The sequence below is a fragment of the Hylaeus volcanicus genome, chromosome 2 (genome assembly GCF_026283585.1).
Source record: "Hylaeus volcanicus isolate JK05 chromosome 2, UHH_iyHylVolc1.0_haploid, whole genome shotgun sequence".
NCBI lineage: Eukaryota > Metazoa > Arthropoda > Insecta > Hymenoptera > Colletidae > Hylaeus > Hylaeus volcanicus.
Window position 1 is genome coordinate 20,940,465 of NC_071977.1, and position 10,996 is coordinate 20,951,460.

The 10,996-nt window shown below is 36.2% G+C and overlaps 2 protein-coding genes across 4 annotated transcripts; one reads left to right on the forward strand and one right to left on the reverse strand.

Moving 5' to 3' along the window:
* The first annotated feature begins 6,036 nt into the window (after positions 1-6,036).
* Positions 6,037-7,519, forward strand: LOC128884965 (tRNA-uridine aminocarboxypropyltransferase 2). The gene is made up of 5 exons (XM_054138691.1): positions 6,037-6,246; positions 6,375-6,536; positions 6,607-6,787; positions 6,849-7,051; positions 7,116-7,519. The coding sequence occupies exons 1-5, from the start codon at positions 6,164-6,166 to the stop codon at positions 7,243-7,245; spliced, it is 759 nt and encodes a 252-aa protein (XP_053994666.1). The 5' UTR covers positions 6,037-6,163; the 3' UTR covers positions 7,246-7,519.
* LOC128884963 (protein arginine N-methyltransferase 7) lies at positions 7,431-10,472 on the reverse strand. 3 transcript variants are annotated; one of them, XM_054138689.1, is made up of 10 exons: positions 10,364-10,472; positions 9,967-10,132; positions 9,731-9,880; positions 9,426-9,647; positions 9,123-9,355; positions 8,913-9,042; positions 8,631-8,857; positions 7,995-8,553; positions 7,776-7,936; positions 7,431-7,693 (listed from the first exon to the last, which is right to left on the reverse strand). In XM_054138689.1, the coding sequence occupies exons 2-10, from the start codon at positions 10,105-10,107 to the stop codon at positions 7,435-7,437; spliced, it is 2,082 nt and encodes a 693-aa protein (XP_053994664.1). In that variant the 5' UTR covers positions 10,108-10,132; positions 10,364-10,472; the 3' UTR covers positions 7,431-7,434. The 3 variants fall into 3 exon arrangements, with proteins under 3 accessions (XP_053994664.1, XP_053994663.1, XP_053994662.1); XM_054138688.1 differs by having other exon boundaries at positions 10,257-10,467; XM_054138687.1 differs by having other exon boundaries at positions 9,967-10,467.
* Positions 10,473-10,996: the final 524 nt, after the last annotated feature.

The window sequence follows — 10,996 nt, forward strand, 5'->3', positions numbered from 1 at the left end:
TGGCGAGGACCAGTTTTTGTTTCACTCTGTCTCTCTCGCCACGGGGCTTATTATATGCGCTTTCTGCCGTTCCGTGCACGCGATTGTTCGCACGGGCGAGCTTCGAACCTGATTCGTTCGCGCAGAGAAAGAGAAAACCGTGAAGGGTCGCTCTGCGAATCCGGTCAAACGGCGAGGAGCGAACACGATGGCAAAAAAATGAAGCGATACAATAAAGGGGTTAAAGTTGATACAATTGAGCGAGAAACGACGACGTTGCACGCGTGATTTATTTTTACAGTCAGCCCTCCTCCCTCGGCCGCCCCTCGCTCACGGGGGCATCGGTGCCCCTATTGTCTTTCCACGCATGGCGTTCCATGGCGGTGGCAGCGGAGGACTGCCTTCGCGATGACTTAAAAACTCGACGCCCGTGCCTATTGTTACTTGGAAGTTCGTTACGGCTAACGAACGTTGTGACAAGTTTAGGGATCGGAGCCAGAGAGCTAAACGGTTGCCAAAGTGACGGCTTTTTATCGCGAGGATTGGGGAACGGGGATCGAGTGATTGTTGTTCGTTTCGGCAGTATAGTTTCGTTGATCTTAGCAGAAACGGAAAAATAACCAATATGTCGAAATTGTATATTTGTTATTGAAATTCTTTATGGGAAAATGATGCGAATAGTAAATTTAAGGTTAATACTTTACCCACCGATAACGTTTGGACATTTATTTAAATTTAATAATATTTTTTTTATTTTCATAGCATTAGTATTACATAAAATTGATTTGATCAATTGGAACCGTTTATGGAATTATTTTTATATAATATTTCATGATTCAAATAATGATAGGAACATAGAATGCTATCTCAGTAAGAAATAGGAAAGTATTGCTTGTCATGCCAAAAGTATGAAATGTTTCTTTAACATCTATAAGTAGCAGAAAAAAAATTAATTTATGCAGAATTTGTAAATTTAATTAGGTTACGGGAATAATAGGTAATTACAGGTAATAGGTAATTGCAGGCACTACGATAAATGTTAGATGGTCTTGTTTCCGATTAGGACAACTTGTTGAGAACAGTAAGGAAACCACCAACGATGGAGTGAGTTAAATATCTGTACACGTAGAAATATTTTATAAAATTGTTAAATGTATTTTATGATGTAATTGTGACACCGCACGTACAGGGTCGAATAAATTATGGTGTTGTACCATATATGGCTGTCGAAAGTCCAAATTTAGTGGCACGATACAGAACGCAACCATTAATCATCGGACCACGTACTGGCGCAACATCCCCTGCATACCACTCGAACACGAGATGGCATGCGACGCCATAAATTGCTAAATTAAAAGGTTGAGAGGACCTACAAAATGGTAACGCTGTATTGTTTTTTTACGACTGCGGAATGAATCCGTTGCGATGTTTTTATATATTCCTATTTGCATCCGAACGATGCTCACGTATTAGCATATAAAGAACGCAATGTATTACGGATAAATAAAAAGAAGAAAACAATAAATTGAAGAAGAAAATAAGAAGTGTTTAACAATACATTTGAAGGAAATAAAATTAAGTTACTTAGATTGGAGAGATGATAAATGATGTACATTTGCATATCGAAATTTATCAATTTTCAAATCATAATTGCAGGGAAAATAAATCTTCTACTTTTTAAATCACCGAAGTAGTGTAACGTCTTTAAACAAATTTCCAATCTGTTCATGTAACAATTTAATTCTTAATAAATTGTCTACTTACTAGGAACATAGTAGCACAGATGAAATGCATAATAAATGCAATTATAATCTAAATTACCCCTCAACAAGCTAATAAAACAATTAAATCCTGTTCATTTCTATATTTCCTATTTCCCTCGTACTCCCTCTAAACCAATTACTTATAAAATTAATCGAAAACCAATACTACACGGTTTGCTACATTTCTACTGCGCGCGCGTCTTTCTTATCGGAAATTTTCGTAACGAGAGCCCGTGATCCGTCGGTCCCGGAGGGCCGACACGTCCGACAAATCGGTTCGCGGGCATAAATTGAAATGCTAAAAGCGAAATTGGGTAGGAATTAGGAAAAACGCCGCGAAATGGGACGATGATTACGGGAGGTGAGTCGCAGACGGGTGGGCGACGGAGGGTTGTAAAGGAAGGAAGGGTCGAAAAGGGCGGTCGGCGGGGGTGGGTCCCGCTGGGCGAAGTCGGAATTCTCCTCGTCGTTGGGGGCTGCGCTGGCCATCCGAGTCCATGGTGGAAACAGCGAGCGGAACGAGGGCGAAGAAGAGGGTGAGACCACGGCGAGGGCGGTGGGTGGGGGGGGGGGGGTGGACGTAGATGCGTCTTAGCGATCGAAAGGGGCGGTTGGCAGCGACGCGGGGGAAGGGGAGCGCAAGGGAACGGTTACGGGGTTGCGATGGTGGAGGGTGCCTCCGAGTGCCGCGTAAATAACTTCCATCTTCAAGGGTGCAACCACCCCCATGGAGGGTGGACCTCGAACGGCAGAGAGAAAGAGAGAAAGAGCAAGCGGAAAAAGTAGAAAAAGAAAGTCCAAAGACCGGCGAGGGGGGTGTCCGCAGAGGGATGGTGATTCCATTGGAAGAGGGAGACGTAAAATATTCTTAATGAGCAAAGACTTTCAAGTATTGACTCAAAATGGCGGCCGTCCTTTCAAGTCGGCTTGTTAAGCATTATTCCGCGCCCTGCCGCCCCGCCCCCGCCTTACCCCTCGCCCTTTCGCTTTGTGCGAATTCTCGTTTTCTCCCTCGTCTTCTTCGTTCTTCGTGTGCACCGGCTTGTTTAGCACCCCAGTATCCTACGCAAGGACACCAATCCACCCCCCCCCCGTATCTAACCCCCGCCCGCCCCTTTCGGTCGGTGTACTGTCGCAAACAAGGCCGTTCGGAAAAACTGCAAAGAAACGACGAGAAGCCGATGCCAGCCAGCCTCGTCGATCTTTTCGGGGTTTTTATTAGGTCGTGGAAGACAAGGAACCCCGTCTCTTTTCTCGGTTCTCTCGCCCCCGTGTCAAAGGGAACGGGCTCACAATGGATCCGTTCATTATGAAGGAACAAAGTCTTTTTCGTTATAATATTTATAAGGTTCGATGTCCCGACACCGTGGAGATATTCATTCAAGTTCTCAAGCCTTCGCGCGCAAATATTGGACGACGCTTTTTCGACGAACGCGTGGAATATGCGGATTAGATACACTTCGAACAGAGGAAAGGGGAAATTTCTAATGGTTGCTGTGGAATATAAACAGAGAAGCGTGGGTGGATAGATCGTGTCTCGCGTAACGATGCGTGTTCAGGAGGGAGTTACTTCAAAATGGAAGAAAGAATAAAGTGTAAACGTCGCTTCAATGGAAGAAAGGATATAAATATGAAAAAAAAAAAAAAAAATTGTTGGGTTAATAAAGGAACCGGACCACCAATCTCACAATAACGATAATATATTTGATTAACGATACAACGTGGTCGCCGGTCATAGCTCGACTAGCCGCATCACACACACACATTCGCCTAGAAACAAAAAAGGCTAGCACACACATACCTCAGACGGAGGCGTGTAAATATTTCGCGGCATTTTCAATAAAAATTAACTTAAATTTAAATTTACAATTATTTGCGATCTACAGTGTACGAAGAACATTGTCGTCTTACTGATTTTTCGATAATATCAATAAAAAATGATACTCTCGATACGAAAGATTTAATTACGAATTTTAATAAATATGTGATATTTTATTGCGACTGTATTTTGGAGAATGCTCTATTTTCACGTTCTTGTACGTACAATATAATACTTTATCTATGATAAATAAATAAAATTCGTTTGGGATTAATTTCATTTTAATTCGCAATTTATATTTTATTGAGGCGCTGATCTATGAAAGGGGTAAATATCACAAAACGCATCTTATGTTTATATGTATAAAATTCCTACACTATCGTAGGAAATTTTGAGTTTCTCGTAACACAATGAACCTTGTGTTACTTATTACTTGGCAGCAAATATTAATAAAATGCAGAGACAATCATTTCTTTCTTTCAAAACTGAGAAATATTCGAAAGCAGAAGCTAGTAAAAATATCTAAATAACCTCAGCGACTTAGATTTCATTCAAGGGTGAAATATTGTTCGATGGATTCCAATGATGGATACGCGACTCTCGGTTTAGGTAAGTCGGCCGAAAATTCCAAATTTTTCGGGATCCTCTTACCCGAGGACAGAGGCTATCGGGGCTTTTACAAAAAGGCTTTCGTACGAATGGATCGAGGAGTGGATTATTTAAGGGTAGGAGGCTTGGGCGCGCTGCTCGAGGCTTGTTAGAACTTGGCTTTCGCTTTGAGCCTCTGTGCACCGCTCGTCCTCCTCGCGAGGGGTTGGAATAAGGGTTAAAAATGTATAGGATAAGATAGAGACCGCCCAAGGATGAAGAAAAAGAAAAAGAGGGCCAATAGCTCGGGGCCAAAGGAGAGAGTAGAATGGGAAAAGAACGCGAAACCGAGACAGAGGGAACTTTCATTATTGATCAAAGAAACTGAGTGTCGCTTCCCTCCCCAAAAGCTTGTTCTATTCAGCTCGCCTTCAGCTTCCCATTAAAAATACCGGCGTCATCCGCTTTTTGCTACGTCGGCACGATCTCGCTTTCCGATACTACGATGTATATCTTCTGTTCTTCTTTATCCGCTCTTATTTACAGCCAGCTACAGTTTACATAGACACCCTAATTTTGTTATCAATATTACTGAAAATATCGAGCTATTTAACACGTTACCCAGACTAATAATCTTGCGAATTTCTACGAGGATAAAATTTTGCTTCAACGTTAGTTGGAAACTACATAATCTAACATTTATCGTAGTACTTATTATTGCAATTGAGGATTATTTTGTTACATTCTGTAGTGAAAAACTCAACACATTTTTTTTTGGTGTAGGTAAAATAACCACTAATGGCACATGAATTTTCAATTTGTTTAATTATCGATAGGCTGAGATGTGTCAGAATTGTACTATTGGAAAATATGATAATAAATCATACTCATATAAATAAAATATGATAAAAGTATTAATAAAATTTACTCATTACATATTTCCATACCAATCGCTGATGAATAAAATAGTTATTAATATTACAAGCAATAAACTCCCTTTTCTTTTAATGTGAGGATGAGATTTAATTGTTGAATTAATTCTACTATCGTTACAGTAGTTTGTGCCTACTGACTTATGTCCAATTGAAATGTTACTAAACTGTCATCATGCATATTGTCATTCTGATCTCTGGCAAATGAAATAATTCACTGATCAGAATAAAGGCATTAATAAACAATGAATTACGCTACGAGGTACTCGATATATTACCTGGAAACACTTGAGAAATACATGTGCTTTATCAAAATAATTTGAATGGTTTAATAACCCCTGAAGTCCTGCTCATAATTCAGAAACACCCTATAGATAGTAAGATGAGACACAAACCCCACAATGTGGGGGACAAACTGCGCACTCTGCTAACCATGTCCCCAAACTGCTCGAAATGCAGTTATGGTATAACCTTTTTACAGATTTCATCTTACATTTAAAGCGTTCAACGTTATCGACTCAGAGAAACCCTTTTACCATTTTACAGTATTCTGATGTCACAACGAACATTATCGATTGTAAGCAGAAGAAGATCTCAGCGCTACTAGCGGTGAAAGTCAAAGGTAATCGAATTTGGCGGGAATGCTAGATTTTTATTATTTCGAAGAACAAATTTTATTACAAACTTCTGTAATGTAACAGTATCTAAACGCATCAAAGGCGTAAACAGATTGACAAAAATGCGCCACATTTAAAAAGTGAGCAATCGAATTGTCGACTATCGATTCGATTAAAAGCGGGAAATTCAAGTTTCAGTTATTCGATGGAATAGAAATATTAAAATATACCTTGCAACAAAAATACAATTATAGAATGTGATTTGTTTATTTTCTCTCTTCTTTCTGCATATATTTAATATCGGAAATGTAGTTTATTTTTTATCCACAGTACCTTTCACAGGCATAAATGTTTACATATTGTTGTAGAGTTTGAATGCTAACCGATACTATTAATTATGCCTGTACTTCTATCAACCAATTGTTCTATTTGACACTTTTTTTATTTTCGTAATTCGATTTTATAATGAATGAAGAAACTGTGTGGCAAGAACTATCGGAAATACTTGCTGATCCTCCAGAAGCGAGAGATAAATGTTCGCAATGCAAGTAAGTCTACACATGGATATTGTTAGGTTATAATTATTTCGACTTTCTTATTTTATTTAACGTGATCATTGAAACGTGTACAATTATAGATATCTTGAAATTAATACTTCGTTACTATATTTTTATAGAAGACCAGTGCCAGTATGTTGGTGTCCAGGATTACCAAAGCATCCTGTGAATCCTTCATCGAGAATAATAATTTTACAGCATCCAGCTGAAGCAAAACGTTGTTTGCGAACTGCACCTATGCTTGCATTAGGTCTGGAACCTGGCAAGTGTGCAATTTTCAGGTGAGTTGTTTAAAGTATTATAAATAAAGGGAAAACAACAGGACCGATGGTATTATAAAATTGACTTTAGGGGAAAGAAATTTCCATTACATAAACATGATGGATTAACAGAAATTTTAAATGATAAAAATACTGTATTACTGTATCCATCTCCTGATGCTGTAGCACTTGATCAATTAAATCCAATTGGTAGAAATGGACAAAAGCCTTATAATCTTATATTGTTAGATGGAACTTGGCCACAAGCAAAGGTAGTTCATATAGTACTTTAGGCAATTGTTAAGTTGATGAAAATATGACTGTTGTTGACAGGCAATATATCATTCAAGTCCAGCACTTTCTAATTTACGAGCTTGTAAATTAGTTGGTGTTCCAACAAGTGAATATGTTATTAGAACACAACCAACTGAAGGTTGCTTGTCTACACTTGAAACTGGTGCAATTGCACTTTCTATTCTGGAAGGTGATTCAGAATTGAAAGATAAAATGCTTGGACCCCTACATTATCTATGCAGGTCAGTTTAGGATACCTCAAATTAAAAATATAATTCACAGAATTAATAAGTATGGAAACTTCAGGTTTCAATTAGAAAACGGGGCTGTAACTCATCAGAGTAAGGAATTTTTAATTAAACAAAAGGCTTATCCCAAACTTATAGGACGGAGATTAGCTAAGCAGTTACGTATGCTACCTGAAGAATCTACGTAACATTTTCTGTCTAATAGTTAAAAATAATAGATAAAGTACTAATTATAGATATTATGAGATTCATTCTATAACATATGTTTAATTTTGATAAACATGTACAGGGACAGTATTTCGTAAAGATAAACAAATTATATAAATAAGCATCGTCTTTAATTTAAAGACACATATTTTTATAAATATTACGTCACGTTATTTCATAGTTTTGGTCAATATATGAAAATCAAATTTCATATTTCCATGTTGTGGCATAAAGGCGAATGACCATTGAAGAACATTTTGTTGTGTAACATTTGTTATTTCTCTAAATAAATGTACACCTTGTCTTGTAAACGGATCCCATGATATCCGTTTACCAGGCTGTATTTCTGCATTAGGTCCTGATGACACTGTAATCTCAGAATCCAAATGCCAATCAACCCATAAAGCCACCCCATTACAGGATCCATTTCTAAATTAATCAAAGAAAATACAAAAAAACAATAAATATTAATTTATGGTTGTCGTTAATATCGAATTTTAAAGATTCTTACTGTAAAATAGGAATGGTATTTGAAGTGTTTATATTTTTGTAGTCATTTGCATTTTGTGTTAAATCAAATTTCTCAATAACAAAAGGTAAACTTAATGCTTTAGCAGGATATTCCCATAGCGGTTGAGCTTCTATTGGACTATCACTTTTCTCACTTGATGCCTTTAAAATATTGAAAATATTAATATCTTCATTGTATATTTTTAATATATTGACTCACCTGAACAAGTTTATCGAATACAGATAAATCGAAACCTTCACAAATTCCAAGTGGTGCACGTATCTTATGCAAATCTTTAAATTCAACTACAACACCCATTATTGTTGCTGCAATTGGAATCCTTTCTATTTGAGATGAATATTTTGAAGAGAGATACCAGTAATACAGATTTTCCCATGGTACAATAGAAGTAATAAAGTATGGTTCGCCGAAAATTAAATTAATTGTGTCTTCTGGAGGTAAATCATCTATTGATTCAATGATTTGTACCCTTCCTATGAGTTCATTTGCTTTTATAAACATTTCTGTACTTTTTCTGGATAGAAAATTTGTCTCTAAAATAAATACTTTTTTCGCGCCTAACTTAATAGCTGCAAGGCTTAATAAACAACCATCTGACAAACATAAACAAACTGTGTCTAATGTAACCTTCTTCTCCAGTGCTTTAATATATTTTTCATTTCGTTTTTCATCATTTAATTGCCCTATACGTGTCCTACAGTATGCTACATGAACTCCACAACTGCAGACAGGTCTTTCACAATCTGATATTTTAGTTCTATAAATAAATAACTATATCAAATAGTCTGAAGAAAAAAATACAATACATAGAACGTTTAAATTAGCTCAGCATACATTGAATCATTTATCAACTGGAACCATAGAGAGTATTCATCATGATATCCAATCAAACTAATTTCAGTGTCAGCAATGACTGAAGTTTCTGTAGGTAAGTAGTAAATAGCTTGCATCCAGTGATCTCTCCAAGGAATTAAATCTGCTATTTCTGTAAGACTTATACCTTCATCTTGTAATTTTTTTGCATCTGGGTGTTCCCACACTGGTGCACAACTTAACAAAACCTATACAAAGACTGTTTAGTAATAAACTTAGGAATATTTTTCCATATTTTATTACCTGATTATCTATATCCATATTTAAATCCCACCACATGAAAATAGCATGTGCAGTACCATTTGAAGTTGGTTTTGCATGCAAACATACTTTTTCATTGTATAGAAGAGGAGTTTTACCAGAGAAATCAAACCTAAAGTGTTGAGATTGTATTTTATGATAGTTGTACCATATTTTTAGCAAATTATTGTAATTTATGACACATGTATTTACCTAAATATAGCCTGAGGTGGTAATAAAGGTCTAAATGCATTACAGGGAAACTGTGTTAATTGTATGTCATGTACTGCAGCTGCTCCAAAACAGGATTTTACACTATGTGGGGTATTTAACAAACACCTGTTTTTATATTGAATTGGTTGTGTAGTATTCCACGCATGTACAGCAGGACTCTCAATAACTTGTACCCAGATTGTAGCACTATGTGGTACTACAATACTATCCTCCTAACAAAAGAACCTATGTAGTGTACCATAATTATATATCGGTGTATGAATTAAAAAGTAACATTTATACTTCAAGGAGATAGTCAAGAGCATGACGGAATGTAGAGAGTGCCCCTTCCCCAATAAGTTCAGTATCAAACACTTCGGTAACTAAAATGTTTGCTTTTTTTTCCATATCACCATCTTTTCCCACAATCATTTTTGTAGAACGTTTTTGTATTAATTTGATTTTATCTTTAAAACCATTTTCTTCTATTATTTTTATGGCACATTTAGCCATTGGTGTGAAAGCCTAAAATTAATCTTAGAGTTTCCAACTTGTCCAAATTTCAAATTTATAATGTATATAACAATTTTTGCAAAGAAACTATTCACCTCACATGCTGTTACACTATCTGCACCACATTTAGCAGCCATCATTGACAATAAACCAGTACCAGTTCCTATATCAAGTACATTAGCTTCTTCTCCAATTTGATGCTTTCTTTCAACCGCAGTTTTAAGAGCAATGTAGTATTTTTCATTCTACCACCCCAATTAAATAGCTTAGTTTTGCAAACATTCAAACAGTAAAAAATAATTTTAAAATAAACTAAACATATAGTACTAACTCTTTCGTGATCATGCAACATATCAGCAAAGGCCGATCTTGCAACTTCTTGATGATAATCATAATTTTCATCCTTTTCCTCCCAAGTGATGGTACCGGTTAAAGGATTTAAACATTGAGTAAAAATACTCATGTTGCGCATGATACTTAACCGACTCAAAGAAAATCTAAACATATACTTTTTCTTAAAGTTACCTACTAATTTCTAAAACTTAGCATCTAACTAACAGTAACTATTCATTAAAGAGTAAACTCAAAATAAACGAAAATTCACGAAAAATATATATTCACCAATAGTTTTCTTTGAAAGAATCAAATATAAATTAAACAATAGGTTATAGTAGATCGGAAATGTAAAGAAGAAATGCACAGAATTGTACTAAAGTTCATTCGCAAACCTTGAACGAAAAGAAATCGACACTACGAAACAAAATTAATTCGAGATCATGTGCACATTTTTGTCAACAATCGGGATATGACAAATGTAAACTAAGGCATGTGCAAAATGTGTACGTCATAGAATACATATGTAAGTATAGATAGGCTTTCGAGGAAACAATTTTTCAGTCTTGTCTGAAAACATATCAACGCAGTAACTTATCTACAGATGGATAAATCGAACCAGGGTTGAACCATGAAATTGAAAATTAGTTCCATGACGAGTGTCGGTATTATACCAACTGAAATATCGACATGAAAGATTAATTCTGTAATTTAGCGATAATCAATTGCTTTACATTAGAACGCAGTCGTTAGATGGCGCTACGAGTACCGTTTCTGTAAGACGGTAAATAAATAGCGGGATTTGAAAACTGGATAATGCTGAATCTAGAGAGAAGTTTAGTGTTATTACAATTGAAAGTAACAGCTTTAGAAATGACGTGATTTCAGTAAGACAGATTGTACAACAATTTTGAGAGAAGACAAAAGAACAAATAAATTCTTCGCGATTTTCAATCGTTATCATTTTCTTTAATGACGTGTGAAAATATAATCAAGTCAAATGATCGTATATTGTCGTTGACGATAAA

Coding starts and splice junctions, on each gene's coding strand:
- LOC128884965 (XM_054138691.1), top strand. CDS start 6,164: ATGAATGAAGAAACTGTGTGGCAAGAACTATCGGAAATACTTGCTGAT. Junction 6,247..6,374: donor GATAAATGTTCGCAATGCAA/GTAAGTCTACAC, acceptor ATATTTTTATAG/AAGACCAGTGCCAGTATGTT. Junction 6,537..6,606: donor GGCAAGTGTGCAATTTTCAG/GTGAGTTGTTTA, acceptor AATTGACTTTAG/GGGAAAGAAATTTCCATTAC.
- LOC128884963 (XM_054138687.1), bottom strand. CDS start 10,140: ATGTTTAGATTTTCTTTGAGTCGGTTAAGTATCATGCGCAACATGAGT. Junction 9,881..9,966: donor TGTTGCATGATCACGAAAGA/GTTAGTACTATA, acceptor TTGGGGTGGTAG/AATGAAAAATACTACATTGC. Junction 9,648..9,730: donor ATAGTGTAACAGCATGTGAG/GTGAATAGTTTC, acceptor GATTAATTTTAG/GCTTTCACACCAATGGCTAA.